The sequence below is a fragment of the Neoarius graeffei genome, chromosome 27 (genome assembly GCF_027579695.1).
Source record: "Neoarius graeffei isolate fNeoGra1 chromosome 27, fNeoGra1.pri, whole genome shotgun sequence".
NCBI classification, from domain to species: domain Eukaryota; kingdom Metazoa; phylum Chordata; class Actinopteri; order Siluriformes; family Ariidae; genus Neoarius; species Neoarius graeffei.
Window position 1 is genome coordinate 49,268,520 of NC_083595.1, and position 24,187 is coordinate 49,292,706.

Consider the following 24,187-nt stretch of genomic DNA (forward strand, 5'->3'; position numbering starts at 1 on the left):
GTATTGTATAATGATGACATTTCATAACACCGTAATTTTGAAATTTCCTGGTTAATCGCTTTAAACTCGCACTCAAACTCCATAACTCGTACATCTCCGCTGTGCTCATGGAAAATGACATCATGCGCGATGGAGTTATGGCGGTCTCCATGAGAAAAAAATAGTCTTGTCTATTTTCATCACTTTAGTGGTTATATCAGGTGAAAATTCAAATTCAGTCCAAATTGCTTGAAACTGCTCTCATTGATTTCAGATTTGAATGCTAAACAACATACTTTTTACAGAGTTAAAATGTTTATCCGTTCTTGAGATATTACAAATCCAAGATTGAAAAAAAGGCTTAATTTTTAGAAAACTGCCATGATATTCTGTCTGAGGGTCACATGGTCCAGAATGGGCCTCATTAACCAATGAGATCAAATGTTTTTTCTTAATAACTTTTTTCTATTTTTCAAGATATTTACATAGAAATTGGCAGCACATAGATGGTTGGATACTGAATACAAAGTTTGAAAAATTAGTAAACACAAATTAGACAAATCAGCATTTGATTAGTATTAATTATGCTAATTAGGTAAAAACGTTCAATCTGTACACTCAATAAAAAAAATAAAATATTATTTCTAATCCCTTCTTTGTGTTCTTTAGGCCTTTGTACTTCTCAAAAGTAGGACCTACTGGTGTTTATATGAAAGAATATAAATGATTATTTTGATTAATATTCACAGCTTTCAAGGCGAACCTCGAAAAAACTGTCTGAGCCACATCCAGTAAACAATTCACATTAACCGAACTGAAATTGACACTCGCGTTTCTGACTTCGGGTTTTTGTAAAATATCATTCCGACCACTAAGATCTCAATATCTTTCATCAAAACAACTCCAGTTATATTCTAAAATAGTTATTTATTTACATGAATCAGTTTGATTTGAAAAAAATAAGTAGGTAAAGCTCTGAAAACTCACTTCATAGTCTTCTGTGAATCGTAACATCAAAACTAGCGGACGGAAAATTTTGCTGAATCCTTCATCAGAAACAGTGAGAGCGAGAGAACATCACTATGAAAGTTATCTGATTGATATTCGCGAGTAATCCAGTGGGAAACCGATCAGGAGAGAGAGAGAGAGAGAGCGCCTGACCGGTTTCCCCTGACTCAAAAAGAAGAGCACTGGCAGTTTCCCGACGTCATGCGAGCAGAGTTTTTACTCTGTTGTACCGACTTCAACTTGCCGTTACTCCCAAAGTACTGAACAGATCTTAACCAGATCCATTTCTTTGGAAAGCAGAGATTATAAGTTTTTTCCATCCATCCATCCATTATCTCTAGCCGCTTTATCCTTCTACAGGGTCGCAGGCAAGCTGGAGCCTATCCCAGCTGACTACGGGTGAAAGGCGGGGTACACCCTGGACAAGTCGCCAGGTCATCACAGGGCTGACACATAGACACAGACAACCATTCACACTCACATTCACACCTACGCTCAATTTAGAGTCACCAGTTAACCTAACCTGCATGTCTTTGGACTGTGGGGGAAACCGGAGCACCCGGAGGAAACCCACGCGGACACGGGGAGAACATGCAAACTCCACACAGAAAGGCCCTCGCCGGCCCCGGGGCTCGAACTCAGGACCTTCTTGCTGTGAGGCGACAGCGCTAACCACTACACCACCGTGCTGCCCTATAAGTTTTTTAATGACAGAAAATATTCAAGAGTTAAGCAATGACAGATTTGGAAACTTAGATGAGCGTCTGCATGGACAGCTTTCACAACACGGCCAACGAGCGTCTGATACGCCTAACTTTAGTGGTTATATTGTTAAGAACAAATTCAACATGCAGCTTTTTTTTGTTTTAATAAAGGACAGACTTAAGGGGTGTTCACACGGCACATATTTGCATCGATGCTGCACCGATGTATTTTGTTGCGATATATCTTACACCGGTGTAAATTTTGTGGAGCGTTCACACGTCACAAACCTGCTTACTAGAGAGAAGCGTGTTAGCACCGGTGCAGCCCCACTTGCGTTCACACGGCAGTTTTTGTGACCGTGCTATACGATAGTAATAATGCGGAAATGAAATATGCGCATGCGTGAAAATGTACTTCCTTTTCCCGCCTTGTTTGTGATTGATATATCGAAAAACCATGGTTTATACTTCTCCAGACAAACTTTCTACGTTGTGGTCTATCAGACACCGTAAAAGAGAGAAAGGAAAGGTTGCGCAAGTACAAGAGAGCACGAAAACAACGCATTCTACAATTCATTCGGCAACAAATTGACGACTTCGTGTCGTTCATGGCCATGTGGACGGTTGTCATGGCATCACCAAGCGCTGGGAAAACAATGTGGATGAACAGGGTGTAGCATTCAGACGTCCCATTTTATATCGGTGCTGCCCCGCAAACTAGCATTTACTCCGGAGTAAATTTCTTAAACCACCTCCAGAGCAGGGTTAGATTTGCACCGGTTTAAGCAGCTTTCAGGGGCTACACCGGTATAACTTTGTACAGTGAACCCTCGCTATAACGTGGTTCATCTTTCGCGGCTTCGCTGTTTCGCGGATTTTTTTTTTTTTTACAGTGCATTGTGTTCAGAACACTGAACTTCAGCGAGTGGCACAAGAATGGGACCCGTTGATGTGTTGCTCGTTACAGTTTTCAAATATAATCGAAGGTGGCATGTCTGTTTACAAGAATCTTCTTGCCCAGAAGAAAAAAGAGTGCCAACAACTACCCATAACTATGTTCTTCTCTCGGAAAAAGACACCTGCACCACAGCCTTCAGCAGAAAATGACGCTACAGCGGAGCGGAGTCAGGACGAAGAGGCACAGTCAGAGGGACTGTGAAATACGCGTGAGTCGCAATGTGTCTAACCTCGTATTCATTATTAAAAATATTATTTTACAGTATTATTACAGTATTATTATTTTAAAAGTATTAAAAACTGTCATAGTTATTTGCAAGAACGTTTTTTTTAATTTCTTAAACAAATGCTTTACATTTGTATTGTATAATAGTTGTAAAAAAATAAAGTTGACTATTTCACGGATTTCGCCTATCGCGGGTCCTTTTTGGAACGTAACCCCCGCGATAAACGAGGGTTCACTGTACTGTGTGAACGCTCTACCGGGGCAGCCCCGGTGCTACACCGGAGTAAAAGTTGCCGTGTGAACACCCCTATAAAGACCAACTTTTAGCTCAATTTGTTTATTTGTGAGATATTTTCTTTAATAAGTCTGATTTTGACTTTGACAGAGTTAGTAACACACCAAAGACCGATGCATCATACAAAATAAACAAACACACACATATATAAATCTTAACATAGTGTCTATAAAATGCAATTTTAACAAAAATTTAGCAAAAAATGTAAACACATTGTCATGGAATTGAATCAATGATACCTTTTCTAGTGATCTGTCCACAGATCTCGATTAAGATCTATTCCCTTTTCGACATTTCAATTCAAATCTGTCAGATAGAGAAACATCCCGTACTGATGGCTTCCTCGGGGGAAACTGTCCTTAAACTGCTTCGCTACTTCAAATAAATTATGATTTAATGCTGAGACATGATACAGACAGACAATAGTAGTGTTTAAACACGAGAAGAAGAGAACTTCTGGACTGATTCATAGATCGAATGTGCACTGTTCCAGATCCACACACCAGAATAAAACTGATAGGAGTTTTATGAGCTGAGCAGAGTGAAGTCTCTTTCAGCTGGAGAAGAACTGTCCCTTCTTTAAATCTTCATCTGTCTTTGACCCGTGACTCTTCATTTCTGGAGAGAAAAAGAAGAAAAGAGAAAATACAAACCTGATGTACAGAACAATTTCATACATCACGATCATGATGATGTTCTCTTCGCTCACCTCCTTCCCAGGTGATTTTCCCTTCCACACGTCCTCCAAAAACACACGTGTCCGTGAACTCAAACTGGATATCTGGTCTTTGGCCTCCTAAAAATCATTAAACATTAAAAAAAGAGAGCTCAAATTCAAACAATCCTCCAACAAGGTTAGGTTCTCTGGATGATCGACTTTTTACAACCCCAAGTCCAAAAAAGTTGGGATGCTGTGTAAACCGTAAATAAAAACAGAATGTCATAATTTGCAAATCATGGAAACCCTATATTTCATTGAAAATAGTACAAAGACAACAAATCAAATGTTGAAACTGAGAAATTTTATTGTTTTTTAAAATATATATGCTCATTTTGAATTTGATGTCAGCTACTCGTTTCAGAAAAGTTGGGACGGGGCAATAAAAGACTGAAAAAGTTGTGTAACGAAAAAAAAAAAACCCAAACAACCTAATGTGGTTCATTGTCAACAGGTCAGTAACATGACTGGGTATAAAAAGAGCATCCCAGAGAGGCGGAGTCTCTCAGAAGTAAAGATGGGGCGGGGTTCACCGCTCTGTGAAAGACTGCGTGGACAAACAGTGCAACAATTTAAGAAAAACATTCCTCAATGTAAAACTGCAAAGAATTTATGGATCACATCATCTATGGTCCATAATATCATTAAAAGATTCAGAGAATCTGGAGAAATCTCTGTATGCAGGAAACAAGGCTGAAAACTGACATTGGGTGCCTGTGATCTTCAGGCCCTCAGGAGACACTGCATTAAAAGCAGACATGTGTCTGTAGTGGAAATCACTGTATGGGCTCAGGAACACTTCAGAAACCCATCACCTGTGAAAACAGTTCATTACTGCATCCACAAACGCAAGTTAAAACCAGATATAAACAATATCCAGAAACACCGCCACCTTCTCTGGGCCCGAGCTCTTTTACGATGGACTGAGGTGAAGTGGAAAATTGTCCCGAAGTCTGACGAATCAAAAGTAGAAATTCTTTTTAGAAATCATGGACACCACGTCCTCCAGGCTGAAGAGGAGAGGGACCATCCGGCTAGTTATCAGCACACAGTTCAAAAGCATTGAGCATCTGTGATGGTATGAGGGTGCATTAGTGCACATGACATAGGAAGCTTGTACATCTGGGAGGCATCATTCAGGCTTTCGTCTAAACGGGGGAACAGGGGCGCTGCGCCCTCTTACTCTCGGCGTGCGCCCCCTTACCGACTCCGTGAAAACATCCCAGCAACACTACGTGACAATGTGTCTGATCATCAAATACGTTATAATTGCCCCAAAAATATTCCAATCATAGTAGATACACCGCCAGACGGCGCAAAAACAATCCGAATTGGCGTTTTCCAGACTGAGGCGCCATGTTGTTTACTTGTCGCGGCTGCTCTCGCGAGATTTGACATGGGTTACATACAAGGTCAGCTGACTTGTAGAGCGAGATTTCTCGAGACTGAATGACCTTTCACCCACTGGCGCGGGAGCTTTTGACAGAAGTAGTTCGCAAGTTGTTTTTGTTGACACTTGGGCATTTAAAGATGTCATCCCGCGGCACGAAGCGGAAGAAAGCCAAAGACTGTCCGGAGCAGAAGAAGATTACTTCTTTCTTTTTCAATGTTGACAGACAATTTGTTACAATTTCCCTCTCAGACAGCCTCAGAATGTCCCATTGGAGCATTTTTCAAAGTCTTTGCACGGCGGGGGGGGGGACAACCGGCACCATCCCCCCCTCGCTTCGCTCCCTCGCCATGGTGAGCGCCCTCAGACTAAATTTTTCTAGAAAAAACCCTGTCATTAATGCTGAATGATATAAACACGTTTCAGAGCAATATGCTGCCATCCAGAAAAAATCTTTTTCAGGGAAGGCCTTCCTTCTTTCAGCAAGACAATACCAAACCGCTTTCTGTACGTATGAATATTGCATGGCTCTGTAGTAAAAGAGACCAGATGCTAAACTGGCCTGCTGCAGTCTAGTCCTGTCTCCCATTTAAAATATTTGCCGCATTATGAAGCACAAAATACGACAAAGGAGACCCCAAACTGTTGAGCAACTGAAATTGTATATCAGGCAAGAATGGGACAACGTTTCTCTTTCAGAACTACAGCACTTGGTCTCCTCAGTTCCCAAACGTTTACAGAGTGTTGTTAAAAGTAAAGGTGATGTTTATAACACAGTGGTAAACACGCCCCTGTCCCAACTTTTCTGAAACGTATTGCTGACATCAAATTCAAAATGGGCATATATTTTTCATAAAACAATAAAATTTCTCAGTTTCAACATTTGATGTGTCGTCTTTATACTATTTTCAGTGAAATATAGGGTTTCCATGACTTGCAAATTATGCATTCTGCTTTTATTATTTATTTATAGCGTCCCAACTTTTTTGGAATTGGGGTTGTAGCTTTCTAAGCGTGGCTCCGGCTTTTTTATTTATTCATTTATTTTTTTAAACGAAAGCTCACTCACTCTGTAGGGATACATCTGAAGATCTCTGCATTAGGGATCATCTTAGAGGAACAAACTAAAGAACCCTTAATGATAGCTCGATGAAAACATTTTCCCCCCTTAATGGGAAAAATAGTAGCTGATATTTGGTCTTCAGTGACCTCAAATAAAAAAGGAATTGAGTAAGGGTTGATAAAAGCTTAATTTATTAAAAACCAACATGTCACATGTTTTATCCATTTATAGCTACATTTAATGTTATGGCTCATCCATGAAATAAGTAAGTTCCTGTTATCACTTATGTGATAAACACACGTTCCCTCACTCGCCTCTTTATGTTGCCGAGAGACCAAACTACAACGTCAAGGACGTAGTAACTCATCTGGCCCGCCATCAAAACAACCCCGACGACCAAAACATCAAACAGAACTGAAATGTGAGGGAGGACCAACCTCCACGACAAACTGTTTACACCAGGAAAATCAACAAAGGACTAAGTTTTGTTCCCTGAGAGAAGATCGACCCAAAACATCGATCAGAACTGAATTCGCATGATCAGTGAGAGAGGAGATACAATTCTAGTCAGAAGAAAATGTGTTAAGTTGACCTAATTACTAATTTGTTAGCAAAAAACTGACAATACAAATGACCGAGTTTTGTGCAGAGAGATGTGTTCTTTCAAACAAAACAATCTAAACGGAAATCCATGGAGAACTGATGGAGGAGATACGATTTAACGGAATTGTGGACGACGGACGCCACGCCATGGTAACAGCTCATCGGCCTTATGACCAGATGAGCAAAAAAGTGTAAAGTTCTCGGCCCTGAAGGCTTTCTGAGGTCAGACTTGCCTTGGCCAGAGAGGCAGCGCGCTGGGGGTAGAACATGGAGGAGCTCAGAGTCATCAACCCAACGGGGAAGAGAAGACGTTTTACTCTTCCACCTTAAATCCACACAGAGAAAAAACAAATGGCACCAAACACCACATTTCATTTCACTGATACAGTTCATAATCAATAAAAATAAATGATGATCAAAGTATAAATCACAGTTTCACACAAACCTTTGGCAAGGTAAAGTCCGAGGATTGCGGAAAACCCCACGGCACTGACACTTGGGTAGAACTTGGACGGAGGATTAACCAGAAACGCGTAAGTGTCTGAAACAATGAACAAAAACTCACTGTGAAAATAGTGCATGTTGTAAATATACAGTATTTATAAAATATTTCTCTGTGCACTGATTAAAACTTCTCACCCCTCGCAGTCTGTACAGATGTTTCAATTCCAGGCTCGATCATCTTATAACATTCCTGAAAGATGAAAAGAGGGATTAATTAGAAATAAACTGGCACGTCAGGACGACATTTCGGACAGAAGCAGTAAACGGAATACCTCGGCTTTATCCAGGGCATACGATGTCTTGTCCTGGAAAGAGGGGGAAAAAAGATGTGAATCAAATACACTTAAAAAAACAAAACAGTACACCTAAACATGCTGCAAGAAATCCATACCAGAAACAATAATTATGTTTTATAATTATTGATCATTTTCATTTTCTTTAGTGCAGTTCAAAATATATCCAGCAGGTGTCAGTGTTGTGTTAATAAAGTATGTATTAATACAATTTTACTGATGATGATGATAAAGCCAGTAAATTAATAAAATAATCTCCAGCATTTCAGGTTTAACGTTTAAGAATTCCTTTCAAGTGAAAACCTGAACCTAGAGAGAGAGAGAGAGAGAGAGAGAGAGAGAGAGATGCGGTGGCACTTTAGTCTCTCCAGCTCTCGCAGCTCCTCAGCTGTTCCTTCTGCTCAAATACATTGTAGATCATCTTCCAAAGCTTCCACTTTCATTCTAACACCAACGTCAACGCCATCACGCTCACCATCTTGCAAGATCGCTAACTAGCCGAGTCTCTGCTCAAACTCAGTCTGCACAACTGCTTCAAAGAGCTGCATTGCATTCTGGGACTTTGCGTCCAGAGTCTCCATGATGCTCTTCTACACTGGACTTCATCTCATGAGCTACATGACAGGGATCATCAGTGGAAAATGAAAACGTAAGCCTGTTTACTTTTTCTTCATGCGCAGTCGTACCTGACACCATGCTGTGTACGGCTCTGCAGATTTCCTCAGCGACGCTACACTTTGCTCCACACGGCTGACTTCCGGCTTCACGGAGTGTACTCGAGTGTGTGGGGTGGTATACAGAGAGAGCTGAAAGACACATCGCACACACATCCAAACATTTTACTCTCAAGCCTCGAACCTAGAGCATCGATGATTGATACTGATGAAATTAAAACATCTGTGCAACAGCTGTAACAGAGAACACACCTCATCTGTAATCAGAGAGGAATCACTTCCTTCGTTCTCACTGGCAGCAAAAACCCGTCCTGAAACGAGGTACAGAGAGCCGGGCAACGCCAGCGGCAACGCCACCTGCAAAGCACAGAAAATAAAATATAAAATTCATTTGTAAATGTGATTATAAGAGAAAACTTTTAAACTGTATCACTTTATCATGACATAAGATCTAACTTCAGACTTTTTATTTATTCTGCAGTTGACATTTTGATTTTCTACACAATAAAATAACCAAATATTAGTTTTAATTTCAGGTCATCTGATCCTTCACATATGAATATTAATATAAAAATATTAATGGTGGTTAATTGTGAATATTGTGTTTTTAAATCGGTAAATATTATACATTTGTTCTTTGTCTGTACTAACAAGCACTTTTCGATAATAAACAAATAAATTAATAAATAATAGAGGACTAAAAGTGTTATACAGTATCAATGATTATTGTTATCTTAATTCATACATTTAATTTGTACTTGAAATGCAACAAATCGCAATTTACACCACGATAACAAGCCTGACAGAAATACAACATACAAGCAGCCTGCATGCAAAATACGCATCATGATATAGTTTTATATCAGAACAAAACAAAACATTATTTGTAAAAAATGTTAATAATATTAGAAATTGTAATATTTTTATTTTATTTATCTATCACCTTGCTTGTGGGGGAAAAACTGAATTTGTTTTTCATTGTGAATATTAAGCTTGATTAAGACGAATATTAAGAAATATTAATTTTAATTGATATCAATTGGGATTTTTTTTTGCCTCATTAAGAAACACTTTTAAATAACATTTACACAACATTTAAATAACCAGAAAAATGTCTGACATTGTTATTATTATGCACCAAATGTTAGATAAATTGTTTTATTTTTGTTTTATATATCTTTCACATTTAAATGTGTTTTCCTTCTTCATTTCTGCCATTACTGCCATCATTTGGTAAAGTCATCTGTTACATTTAAAGGTGGAGTACGAGATTTTTTTCAGGAGTATTTTTTACCATATTGCTTGAAAAGCTCCTCACACCCATGTTGCAAGCAGTACAACAGAAGGTTTGACCCAAAAACGAAATATTTTAATCCAGTCTACAGTGTAAAATAAAGGAAAAACGCCATCCAATCCTATCGAGGTACCACCTCAAAATGATTGGATACTGACACGTCAATCAGACTGAAGCCCGCGAGCAGCCTGTCCCTTCTGTGTGTGTGTGTGTGTATTGAGGTATTTCACCCACGTGACCAAGTCATGTGATGCTGCCATTTTGGACGGCACGGCTCGAATCAGTTTGAATGCGAGGAAGGCGACAAACGAAAAACATAAAAGAAAAAGGAGTGAGATGTAGAAAACACCTTCACTATCCAGTGACGCAGGGCATTTACAGGGTGAGCAGAGGGAGAGGTATTTGCAAAAATTGAGGTTAGCAGGCTTAGAGAACGACGTTTACCTGTTTCCACCAGGATTGTTCACTGACAGCTAAGGTTTGTTCACATTTTCATTTACTTTCGGTCCTCAGGATAAACAAAATGTTATTAAATGTCATTGAAATAACTTCTTAGTCTGTTGAGACATGGCCCGTTATAAGTTTTTCCTTTACTGTATTTACTAGTTTACTGAGTGCGCTCCAGGGCTGGCTGGCTGGCTGGCGCTAGCTAGCTAGCGCACTCCGGGGCTGGCTGGCTGGCGCTAGCTAGCGCGCTCCGGGGCTGGCTGGCTCAGTAAACTAGTAAATACAGTAAAGGAAAAACTTGAGACTGAAAGGTTTTAACAGTCATCCAAATGATTGAACATAAATGTTGCTACAGTAACATACTAGGTACTATGATGTTGACATTAGCTAGCTTGCCATTCAAAATGGCTGACACCGGGGCGTCACGTGACCCTGTGACGTCAGGTGAAAAACCTCAATATATGTGTGAGAGAGCGAGCAGCCCCTCCCCCAATCCACGCGCTGCGAGCAGAGTGTGACACAGAAAGCGCAGGATTTTCTCAGTGGGCTCCCTCCAAACAACGGGGATTTAGGGCCTCTGCATGCTCTTGCGACAAGGCTTTCGCAGATAGCTTTTCGCAGACAGTTGTAATTTATCGTTGAGCAGGGAGTAATAGGCGTACGCGATGTTATTCACCACCACAACGCAAGGGGGCGCGAAGTCGCTAGGAGTAGTTGGTGGGTGTGGTTAGTGGAGTGTTTATCCTCCGGTCACTTATAATGACTAGAACTGGAGTCGTATAGAAGTACGTACTTCCTCACTTCCTCAATCAACCGCTCTTCGTGCTGCTCCATCTTCGCTCGTGTTTTTAAAAATGACGGTAGTGAAAACAAACCAAACCGGGAAAGTAGGGAAGCGGAAGTGCGTGTACAGCGGATGTAGAGTGGACCAATCAGAGCCCTCTTGTCTGCGAGGCTTCTGCGGTGGTCACAATTTTTGGGAGGTGCGCGCAGAGCGTCTGCAAAGGGGGGGCTACGCAGACGCCATCTGCGAGGACTGCGTTTTCAGCATAAATGGGCCTTTACACGAAAACGGAAGGAGATATTCACAAAATTCTTTCACAGTGAGCGCCACAAGGCTCTCCTGAACACACTGATGTAATTTTTTTTGTCTGTAGTGTAAAAAATGAGGTCACTAGAGCGAGTTAAAAACGAGTGACTTTTCTGCCAAGTTTATAATGGCAGTCTATGGGGCTGCGCGCCTGTCCTCTCCTCATTTTCAGGCTTCTCATTCAAAAACTGCAAGTCCTATCGTGTAGGTAGACATATGGTGTGAATCAGGACAAGTGTGGCTACTACTTTTGAGAAAATTGTGTGTGTGAAGTGAAAATTGGGGCTGAAAACACAGTTTAAATGAGAAAGTTTGAGCTATTTTTCCAAGCTCTCTACAACGAGCTCCACTGGTGTGTAACGCCATAGACACCCATTATAAAGCCGGAATTTCTCAGGGTTTATAAAGGGGTGGAGACGCGGGGGGTGGGCGTGTTTCTTTTCAAAATATGGCTTGCGGGAAGCGTTTTTCCAAAATCTCGTACTGCACCTTTAAATCAATTAGAAATGAAATTAAAATGACAATGTAAACAATGTCACTTCAGTCATTTATTTCAGCTCCATTTTCAGCAGTTAAAGCTGTTCGTGAGCCACATAAATATTCAGCAGTACTATTCAGCATTAATTAATCTACAACTTAATACTTTAAAAATAATATTTTAACACTATTTATTAGCCAGTTATACAGCACATTTCTGTCAGCTCTCGTGCCTGAACAAAATGTTAGCATTTAGCATTAGCGTTCTCCTCCACTGGATCAGCTTAGGATCTTTAACTAATTGTCAGGATTATAATAAGACAATAACAACTTAGTACAAATTTTATAATCATTTTTTAAATGGGACAAACATCCTATGCATGCTTATTTTATTTTATTTTATTTTACCTTCACCAATCTTCGGCTAGTCAACATTCCCACTTGAATAAGGCCCTCTTCTACGGCACGCCAAAGGAGACACACTTCCTCGGAGGTAATTTAGAAACGCGTTTTAGAAATACATTCATGAAGGGATAATGTCTGTTATGGTTGTTTTTCAGCCTTTAAAACCACTCCATTCCAACTTTTTTTTTACTGTATAAACCAAACTCAAAGCAAATTACATGACTAAAGTTGTAATAAGTAATGTAAAACTGATATATCCACTGTACTCATGAAAAAAACAAATAAACCTGTTCCGAGATAATTGTCTGCATTTTTATCACTATGCAAGAAATAAAACACCTTGGGAACATGCATTTACAGTGTGATAATCAGTGACAGGGTGGTGTGATGAAGTGTAACGAGCTGCCCTGACTAACAGTGGATTATTTTCCTATAACCGCACATCCTGAAGTGATTTATTCCTCTCATACGACAGTAATTTGTCAATGATTACTTTATTTATTTATTAATTACAGAATGACACAGGTTTATAGTTATGTTTAAAATCATGGAACATCTGTGTAATATTTACTTGGTGTACTTTGTGTGTTCATCTCATCTCATTATCTCTAGCCGCTTTACCCTGTTCTACAGGGTCGCAGGCGAGCTGGAGCCTATCCCAGCTGACTACGGGCGAAAGGCGGGGTACACCCTGGACAAGTCGCCAGGTCATCACAGGGCTGACACATAGACACAGACAACCATTCACACTCACATTCACACCTACGCTCAATTTAGAGTCACCAGTTAACCTAACCTGCATGTCTTTGGACTGTGGGGGAAACCGGAGCACCCGGAGGAAACCCACGCGGACACGGGGAGAACATGCAAACTCCACACAGAAAGGCCCTTGCCGGCCACGGGGATCGAACCCGGACCTTCTTGCTGTGAGGCAACAGCGCTAACCACTACACCACCGTGCCACCCTTGTGTGTTCATATAACTATAAATTGAATTTTATCAAAGATTGGTTATGAAATTGGAAACTCCTTAAATTTTTCTACACCCTGTTATTATTGTTCCTGCTGTAAGGTAGTTCAGCAGTCATCTTATTATAAAGTCAATTTGGCTTAATCTTTTATTTTCAACAAAAGCACATGTACCACCATTATTGGAAATGATTGTGAACACAACATACAGTAACTGAAGCATGTTTCCAATTTAATTTGTGCATGTTTGAGTTGACTGGAGTGTGTAGGAACTTTCAAGCTGTAATCCATGACTTCCTGATTAACTGGGGGACAAATATGAGGTGATACAGAGGCCAAAGTCCCTCAACATCAACATGGGAAAGATAAGAGAACACACAAACCAAATGAGGGAGAAGTGTGTTGACCTTCATAAGTCAGGGAATGGTTATGAAAAATATCTATTCGCCTGAAAATGTCCATTTCTACTGTAAAAAAAAAAGTGAACACCAACTGGAATGGTGAAAAACTTACCTGGAAGAGGACCCGAGTTTATTTTGCCCCCACGGACAGTGAGGAGGAGGAGGAGGGTAAGAGAGGCGAAAAAATCCCCAAGGATCACTGTTGGTGAATTACAAGAAAAAGTAAACATTTCTTTAAACATGATATTGTAGTGCATTTAAAAAAAATACCTTGGCCTTGGTCAGTGGTGATCCTAGACTCTGGAGGCCCTAGGCAAAGAAGCCCATGAAACCTCATATGATGTGGTGGTAGAAGTTTACGTTGTAAGTCTGTACTGTATGTACACTGTGTTTACTTTGATGTCATCTATGATTATTCCTTCCTGGTTAACAGTGTACCCCGGGAAGGAGATAGTGGGGATGTAGAATTTGCATTTTTCTCCTCTGATACACAACTGGCTTTGCAACAGACGAGACAGCACTCTCTTAATGTCATCAACATCACTTTCCAGGGAAGGGGAATAGATCAGAATGTTGCTGATGTATGTGAAAACAAACTTTCTAGCATATCTCTCAGCATGTCTTTGATCAAACGCTGGAACACAGAGGGGGCGGAAGAGAGGCCATACGGTGTCACTGTGTATTCGTCCAAGAAATCTGTGGGTTATGGACTTGCATCCAGGGTAGGCACAGAAAGAGAGGGTGATATACTTGTGATGCAAGCTGCTGATGCAGAGTTGGCTGTAAGTGGTGCATTGGGTAATAGTTCTGGTGCTGATGTGAAGGATTTGTGGTCGAGTCAGGAGCAGTAAATTGAGCTGGAAGGCTGAAGCTTGGTTAATGAGGTTTACTCCAGAGCCCGAGTGTTGCTGCCTCGTCATGACAAGCTAACTCAGTGAGGACGTCATTGTTCAGCCCCTTGGTGAAGTCCAATTTTCAGCATTGCTTCATTCTGCTGCTAGCACATGAAACTCCAAGGCATGTTCCACCTCCATCTTGCCCTGCTTGATAGTGAACAAAACAACTGCTTGCCAACTTCCTTGCCCATCGTGCTGCATTCAAAGACTTGGCAAAACAGGGTGATGAAGTGCTTGTAGGAAGATAGCAGCTCACTTTATCGAATCATTTCAAGATATGTTACAATCATGAGTAATCTTGGCTTGGTTTGAGAAGCCATCGTGCGAGGTGAAGTCCAGCTGGCAGTGAAGGAGGAAGTCTTGACATTGTGAAGGATCTCTTGTGAACATATCAGGCCAGGCAGTGAGACACTGAGAAGGTGGAACCAGAGCAGGAAGCATCGCTGGTCTGGCATGCTGAGATGACAGTTGGGTGAGGGCTGACAAGAGCTGTGGGATCTGGTTAGAGATCTCCTGGAGACACTGTTTGTGCTCTCTGATATGAGCAGAGAGAGTGGTCTGGAGGGAATCGGGGTCTGCTGCATGCATTTGGAGGAGAAGCACAAAGAGAGAGACAGACAGAGAGAGAGAGAGAGAGAGAGAGAGAGAGAGGCTCGGGATGTTCTTTACTTTGCCAAAGAGTTCAGGCAGATGAACCCAATATTGCAGGCAGAATACAGAGTCAAGGATGGGCACAGGGATCAGCCAAACAGCAAACAGCAATCAGAATCATGATCCAAAATCAAGGTCAAGGGCTTAACAGAGGTCGGGTGAACTGCAAACACCTGACACAGAGACGAAGCAAATTGTTTCGCAACATGTGAGGGTGTGAAACTTTCATTTAAGCTCTCCATGCTGGTGCACTCTCAGAAAATAAAGTACATTATTGTACCTTTAGGGGCACAATGGCTTGTCACTGGCTTGTCACCTTCTAAGGTACTTATTTGTACCCTTTATATACTGATTGGGAACTTATATGTACCTTTTTGTCCCTAAAAAGGTACACATAGTTACGTTGAGGTCCAATAATGAGCCCTAAGGGGTTCATTAGTATAGAGTGTACCTTGGGGGACAGAAACGGACTCCTATTGTACCCCTATTTCTGACAGTGTGGTTGTGAGAAACAGGCAGTGGCGAACCATTGCTATTAGAGCTGGGACTTGAGCTCAGTCAAAACTTAGCCAGGCACATAAAAAAAGCAACAGGGCAAAGGATTTTGCAAGGAATTAGCAGCAGGCTGCCAGGTCACTCCATGTTGATGTTGATTTTAAAAGTAACTCAGTAATTACACACGGAAATGAATACTTAAGTCTGACTGCAAAATATTGTAGTGAGCGTGCAGCATGGAAGAAGAGTCTGGAGACAGAAATCTTAGTTTCTTGGTCATTACTCTGTGCTACTTGCTCTCGATAGCACTGGCTTGACCGTTTTATTAATTAGCATTCGCTAACACTACTGATGAACGCTACACTGGCTGGAAGGTGGCTTTACGGCTGCGCTGATGGCATCAACTCGTGATTAAGCTCGTGTTGGGGTTCGAGAAGGCCGAGGATGATAAATTTTTGGTTCCTCCCAAAAACCAAGAAGAAACTTCGAGAGGAACCAGACTCAAAAGGGAACTCATCCCCATCTGGGCAACAACAGATAACATGACAATAACATTAACAGTCCTAACAAAGTCAGCTTCGTTGATGCTATAAACCCCCCACCGACGGAAACCCGAGCGCAAAACCGTTCACGACAACTGTAGTCCCAAAGTCAGCAAGTCAACTGTAGTCCTAAAGTCAGCAAGTCAACTTCAGTCCCCAGCCACAAAAGCACCACTGCAAGAGTCCAGAGCGTCCTCCAGGCGCGACCCCCAACTGTCCACATGGGGCTGCCCTCCACAGGAGCGATGCGATGAGACTCCAACCAGACACAGGGCACCAGGATGGATCAGGCAGGTCCGAGGAGCAAAAGAGGTCAGCATCTCGATCCCAGGACCGACATGTAACTCAGAGGGACAGATTGGGGGGGGAGAAAAGAGAGAAAACACAGGTTGTTAGGTATGCCCAATGTCACCTGAATAAGTAGGGACAGTATACATATTGCACTGAGTACAAGCAGGGACTCCGGCAACTAACTATGACAGCATAACTAAAAGGGGAGAGCCAGAAGGTAACACAGGCATGAGGGAGCCCCAGGACATAAAGCAGCCAGCCACTACACCGTCAACAAACTCGAGTGAGCAAGCGAGTCGGGACTGACAGCATCCATACAGCCCAAAAAGAATAGCCTTTGAAATGCTGATATGTCTGGGCTTCTCTGAACGCCTAAAAGGCCCTGACGGTTCCCCTCTAGAAACAGGTGTGTGTGTATAATCAGAAGGAGGGTGAGGCTGAGGGTGTGAGAGCTCGTGGAGTTGCTGGGAACTTGAGTCTATGTCGGCCCTGTTGGGACTCGGAGTCCATCACTGAATCATGGTGTTGCTGAGGGATTCAGGGAGGTTTCCCATGTAATCGCATGCTGTTGACATGATGCCACACATCTACTAGAATTCACTGGCTGCATTTTCAGGGTTTAACACATTGAAATCCACCTTCACATGCTTTTCCTTACGTACATTATGTATTTCACTCATATGTGAAAAAAGAAATGTGAATATACAGTGCTGTGCAAAAGTCTAAGGCACATGTAAAGAAATGCTATAGACCGTCCATCCATCCATCCATCCATCCATCCATTATCTGTAGCCACTTACCTTGTTCTACAGGGTCGCAGGCAAGCTGGAGCCTATGCTGTAGACCAAAAAAAGCTTAAAAAATAATGAAAATAAATGTTTCAACATTAAAAAATACTATAACTAGTAATCAGTAAGCCATAATAAATGAAACAAAGTCAGTATTTGGTGTGAGATGACCCTTTGCTTAAAAAAAGTAGTAGTCTGAGGTACAGTGAGTGCAGTTTTATGCGGAAATGAGCTGTAGGTTTTACTGAGCATCTTACAGAACCAGCCCCAGTTCTTCTGGACACTTTGACTGTCACACTCGCTTCTTAGGCTACATCCACACGACAACGGCAACGAGATTTTTTTTTTTAGCGGGTAAAAAAAATATCGCATCCACATGGGCAACGGATCAGTAAAATATCAGGTACATATGGCAACGCAACGCTTGCTGAAAACGATGCAATACACATGCCACACCTCAACGTGCACTGTAAGACGGTCCCATCGGAGACACCAGAACAACAGAAGAAGTAGGATGCATGTGCATAAACTCCTTCTTCTACCCGGCGTGAAGCACTCACAGGAACAAACACACAACAACAAGAAGAAGATGGCTGCGACTACGCAAGGAAAAACCGACTCTCTTGTCTGGACCAATGACGAGGTGGAGTTACTCCTGCGAGTGACTCTGAACTATAAAACTTAGCAGCGACTGCAGCACTGAAACTACTACTACTCTGGGGTCCGCCATTGTTGCTGTTGTTGTTACGAATGATGCGCGCGAGAGTGCTGCTTGTTCTAGTCATGTGGTTGTGACGTCATCGTAAACAAATCCGTTCTACTCATCCAGACGACTTCGCAACGGTGCCGTTGCCAGATTTTTCCACTCTGGAAACCGTTCTCAAAAAATATCGTTTTGGGGCACCCAAAACGCCGGTGCCGTGTGGACGCCAGGCCGAAACGATAAAATTTTTTATCGGATTCACCTGAATCCGTTGCCGTGTGGACAGGGCCATAATTTTGCACCAAAACCCAGTAGCCTTCATTATGTTTTCTTTTTTAATCTGAAAAGTGCTCCCTTGTGGAATATGCTGCTCAGATACAAACTTTTTTTCCCTTTGGGCTGCATTTAATTTTGTGCTGGAAAAAAAAAAGAATGCTTGGAACTCTAAAATGTTTTTGTAATGTTTTGACTCGATAATGTAGAAGTCATAAAATAGAAATCTATAAGAAAGTTTGTATGAAAGAAAAAAAAATAGGGTAGACTTTTGCACAGTACCGTAGTTCACAAAAAGATCTTCCTGACAGACAGAATCTCTCTTTAGCAGGATCATCTGATCCCTGACCCAGTTCACCCCTCCTTCCTGGAGTGCAGAGGTTTCGTTGTTGTTTTTTTCTCGGCTCTAGCGCGTGCCGAGCCTCTGCAAGAGCCCTGGGAGAGAAACTGCGAGCCACAAACTTCACCACAAATATGCGTTTCAAAATCAGCTGCACGCCACACACAGTGCCGAGGACGCGCAGGGAGGCTGAGACGAGCGTGGAGACTGCAGATGAAATCAGGGAAGGATTTCAACATGACATGCATCTTAATGACACGAGGCGCTTTAGTGGGGTGTGTTAAACCAGCAGGGTTAATCTGTAACACATGCACAATGATAACCAAGTGCGTAACATGTACAGTGCTGTGCAAAGGAAATACTGTGGAGGAAAAAAAAATTCCTTCGGGAATAATGACCTGAAATGTTTCTATGTTAAACAGAAAACACTATAAAGAGCAGCAAACTGTAATAAATGAAACAAATGCAGTACTTGGTGTGACGACTCACATTATAATGTGTTCAGTTTCATAAGGAAATGAGCTGTAGGTTTTACTGAGCATCTTAGAGAACCAGAAACAGTTCTTCTGGATGCTTTTGCACCAAAACCCAGTAGCCTTCATTATGTTCTCTTTTTTGATCTGAAAAGCCTCTCTTACATAACGTGCTGCTTTTTTCTGTAACACTTCATTTTGTGCTGGAAAACTAACATTTGGAACCGAAAATGTTTTTGGACTGACTCGATAATGTAGACGTCATCAAATAAAAATCCATAACAAAAGTTCGTACTAAAAAAAAAAAAAAAAAGAAGGTGCTGAAGAATTTTGTGCAGAACTGTACATACACACTCGCCTTGCCACTTTATTAGGAACACCCATACATCCACCTGCTGTTTTATTTGATGCGGTTCTCTAATCAGCCGATCCCTTGATCCAAAAAATCATGCAGATACAAATCAAGAGCTTCAGTTAATGTTCACAATGTTCAAACATCAGAATGGGAAAAATTGTGATCTCGAAGAAGTGCCATTTTCTTTCACTGTGGCATGGGTGTTGGTTTGAGTATTTCAGAAACTGCTGATCTCCTGGGGTTTTCACACACAACAGTCTCTAGAGTTTACACAGAATGGTGCAGAAAACAAAAAACCATCATCGAGTGAGTGAGTGAGTGAGTGAGTGAGTGAGTGACAGTTCTGTGGGTGGAAACAAACGCCTTGTTGATGAGAGAGGTCAGTGGTAAATGGACAGATTGGTTTGAGCTTTTTTGCCAGGAAGGATATAGTAACTCATAGCAACTCTTTACAACCGTGGTGAGCAGAAAAGCATCTCAGCATGCAACAGCAGAACAGAAGAACACACTGGGTTCCACTCCTGCAGCCGGGATCTTAGAATCAACACCAAGTTCCTATTAAAGTGGCCGGTGAGTGTATATACATATTATGGTTAAAGTGTCTGAGACGACACTGAAAATCTGGGATTTGTTTCTATATATATTTTTAATTTAAATGTCGGAATATTCAGTATTCAGTATTAAATTTAACGTGAACTCCTTTGTATGAAAAGTCTGCTTGTTGTCCTCGAGTATTCTCCCTTCCACTGTTCAGATGATACCCTGATGGATCTGATAACGTCAGGGTTTATACAAACTCATACAATTCGTATCAACTTGAATACACGCTGTCATTAAAGTTAAAATGAGATGAACCAAGTGCTAAGAAATTCATGTTTTCTCTCAGGTTGCTGCTGCTAATCATCTGTAATTGCAGATATACGGTAACTAGAAGAGCACTCGGTTGAGTTCTTACCGCCGCCAAGCTACATGTTATTAACATCACCATCAAATCACTTGAATACTAAAGCTGTACACCAAATTTCATCCAAATCCGTTCACTACTTTTTGAGTTATGTTGGGAAGAAAAAAATAATCCTGGATCCGCATACATATCTGGATTTGCATCAAAATCTAATAAATTGTTCCTTGGATCATGGCCCACCCTTCCTCCAAATTTCATCAAAATCCGTTCACTACCTTTTGAGTTACGTTGGGAACAGACAAGCAAAAAAATATAACCTCCTCCTGGTGGAGATAATAATAAATTATCAAAACAGAGGCGAGCTTGCCATTTATATCCCTTAAATAATTCATGCGAGGGAGGAAAAAAAAGCAAACACGTACTTATGAAAAATTCTTCAAAACATTACGCGACGTGTCGAAACACCACGTGTGACTTTTCTGTAATGGTCGTCTGTCCTGAATGTTAAGTTTATTTATTTATGATTTTTTTTTCAAATGCTGGAAATATATCATAAATGATATCTTACATGCATCTTAATACGGCGGCACGGTGGTGTAGTGGTTAGCGCTGTCGCCTCACAGCAAGAAGGTCCTGGGTTCGAGCCCCGGGGCCGGCGAGGGCCTTTCTGTGCGGAGTTTGCATGTTCTCCCCGTGTCTGCGTGGGTTTCCTCCGGGTGCTCCGGTTTCCCCCACAGTCCAAAGACATGCAGGTTAGGTTAACTGGTGACTCTAAATTGACCGTAGGTGTGAGTGTGAATGGTTGTCTGTGTCTATGTGTCAGCCCTGTGATGACCTGGCGACTTGTCCAGGGTGTACCCCGCCTTTCGCCCGTAGTCAGCTGGGATAGGCTCCAGCTTGCCTGCGACCCTGTAGAAGGATAAAGCGGCTAGAGATAATGAGATGAGATGACATCTTAATACAGACTAAATCATCTAACAGTCCTCATTTAGACATTATTCGAAAATAGATAAAATACCGTAAAACTATTTTTCCAATTTTATGCGTTTCAAATTTAAAACCTGCATTTTTTGTATAAAATAATATCATATATAGGGTGGCACGGTGGTGTAGTGGTTAGCTGTTGCCTCACAGCAAGAAGGTTCTGGGTTTGAGCCCAGCAGTTCTCCTTGTGTCAGCTGGGATAGGCTCCAGCTTGCTCGTGACCTCATTTTGTTTTGCTCTACTCACGGAATATGAGCTGATAGCCTAGTAGTAGAGTAGCCAATCAGGGCACATGATTGCTCATATCCAGTGAATGTGGGTAGAATAAATAATATGATACTCTATGATATATAGAGGATATTACACGGTTGTGTGAAGATTATGAAGTTTATCTTCGAGTGGTGAATATATTCATGAGTGAGTGATGCGAACAAGTGAAATATTTTCAACATGAGAAGATAAACTTCATATCTTCGCGCCACTGTGTAATGTTCTGAATATTATATGGACACATCCACAAAAACAAACAAACAAACAAACAAACAAACAACAACAAATGCAAGTTAATCAAAATAATTTTAATTTTGAAATGGTTCGCCATTTTGACAACGCGTGTCTAGTCAGCAGGAAAACACTGGGAGTGACGTCATTGGAGTGAAATATCGGGAAATGTGTCACTCAGATCCGTGATGTATTTCATATGAAAAATGTGAGTTTTTCAACATGGGAAGATAAACTTCATATCATCAAGCCAACATGTGATTTTCTTTTTATTATATCGACACATTCACAAACAAAAAGTCCCCAAATTTATCAAAACAACTCACTCATTGATTTCCTCACGAGCGACATATAGAGATTTATGTCATAGTTTTGGTTCTCAGTGTCCCGGATGGAGCTCATATGAAAAATATGAGTGGCGTATTTCCTAGTAAAACACTCTAAAGTCCTTCCCACACCTGGCGGCGCCGATCTCCGTTTCTGTAGCCCTCGGCCTCTCGCCTATTACATAGCTAGGGTTACAGTGGGGGGCGGGTCCTCTGGTAACCACGAGAGTTTGACTCCCCACTCACATCTGTACTGCAGCGTGCCTTGCAGACGGCAGTAGGTACCATTTTTATGATGGTCTTTGGTATGACCCAACCGCGAGTAGAACTTACGATCTCCTGGACACGCTAACCACTAGGCCAACTCATGGTTAAAACACTTGTGTTTATATAATATAATGCTTTACAAATGGATTATAACACGATATGAACATGTTCAGAGTCACTGCTTATAAAGCATTATGCTAACGATTGAAAAAGAAATACGGATGAGAGGAATACAGTGTGTATGAAGCCTTATGAATGGATTATAACGTGATATGAACATAGAAAGTGTTACCAAAACAACTGGAAAAAAATCCTAAAAAACCTAAAAATTAAGATCACGATGATCTTTTCTGCCTACTTGTGTGACAGAAATCATGCTAACACTGTATTTAAGGATTGTGTACACAGGGTTACATGACTCCTGAACACTCGTGTCCATATCATAAAATATGCCATCCATCCATCCGTCCGTTACCTGTAACTGCTTATCCTGTGCAGGGTCGCAGGCAGGCTGGAGCCTATCCCAGCTGACTATGGGTGAGGGGCGGGGACAAGTCGCCAGGTCATCACAGGGCTGACACATAGAGACAAACAACCATTCACACTCACATTCACACCTACGGTCAATTTAGAGTCACCAGTTAACCTAACCTGCATGTCTTTGGACTGTGGGGGAAACCGGAGCACCCGGAGGAAACCCATGCGGACACGGGGAGAACATGCAAACTCCACACAGAAAGGCCCTCACCGGCCACAGGGCTCGAACCCGGAACTTCTTGCTGTGAGGCGACAGTGCTAACCACTACACCACCGTGCCGCCCATTATAAAATATGATTTGATGCAATATGATGCTATATGATATGATACACCAACAAAAGATCTGATATGATGTGATAGAATGTGATATGGCACGATATGATATCATCTGATATTATTTTATACAGTACAATATGATAAAACAATATAATACTTAATGATATGATATGACACAATATGATTCAATTTGATACACTATGACATGATAAAATATGAAACAAATTGATCCATATCATCAGATCTTTACACTCATACTGGAACAGTGGCTTTGTAAAGACATTTTGCAGTTCAGATATCAAGCTTTGGACTTTCGCCTCCTGATTATTGTCTCATCTCATTATCTCTAACTGCTTTATCCTGTTCTACAGGGTCGCAGGCAAGCTGGAGCCTATCCCAGCTGACTACGGGCGAAAGGCGGGGTACACCCTGGACAAGTCGCCAGGTCATCACAGGGCCGACACATAGACACAGACAACCATTCACACTCACATTCACACCTACGCTCAATTTAGAGTCACCAGTTAACCTAACCTGCATGTCTTTGGACTGTGGGGGAAACCGGAGCACCCGGAGGAAACCCACGCGGACACGGGGAGAACATGCAAACTCCGCACAGAAAGGCCCTCGCCAGCCACGGGGCTCGAACCCGGACCTTCTTGCTGTGAGGCGACAGCGCTAACCACTACACCACCGTGCCGCCCCCTGATTATTGTGTGTGTGTTTAAATGTGTTTAAAATGATCGCAACACAATGACTAAAGCTTTCAATGTGATTCTTTGAATTTCACGACAAGGCTGAATGTTCATCTGAGCATTTATTCATTTTTAGGAACTGAATTTTGTAGAACAAGCCTTTCCTCTCAGAACATTTGCAGGTTTATTTTTTAAAACCCAAGATCACGGGTCATGAAGATTCACCACTAGATGGGAGCATCGCCCCATGCGGGAGGCATCTGAGTTAACTTTACAACCCTACTGAATAATTTCACAGTAACTCCGTGTTTCAGAGCAACGAAACACACATGCTGATATCCAAACCTCAGTCTCGGACTGACTCCCCTGCTCATACCTGCACCGGAACCTCCT

General features: G+C 41.7%; 1 protein-coding gene across 2 annotated transcripts; it reads right to left on the reverse strand.

Annotated features, from left to right (window-relative positions):
- Positions 1-1,531: 1,531 nt before the first annotated feature.
- Positions 1,532-24,187, reverse strand: LOC132874839 (MICOS complex subunit MIC26-like). 2 transcript variants are annotated; one of them, XM_060911257.1, is made up of 10 exons: positions 24,171-24,187; positions 12,131-12,204; positions 8,667-8,771; positions 8,427-8,546; positions 7,720-7,752; positions 7,583-7,637; positions 7,389-7,484; positions 7,177-7,268; positions 3,879-3,965; positions 1,532-3,787 (listed from the first exon to the last, which is right to left on the reverse strand). In XM_060911257.1, the coding sequence occupies exons 2-10, from the start codon at positions 12,155-12,157 to the stop codon at positions 3,782-3,784; spliced, it is 621 nt and encodes a 206-aa protein (XP_060767240.1). In that variant the 5' UTR covers positions 12,158-12,204; positions 24,171-24,187; the 3' UTR covers positions 1,532-3,781. The 2 variants fall into 2 exon arrangements, with proteins under 2 accessions (XP_060767240.1, XP_060767239.1); XM_060911256.1 differs by lacking the exon at positions 24,171-24,187 and adding an exon at positions 13,609-17,019.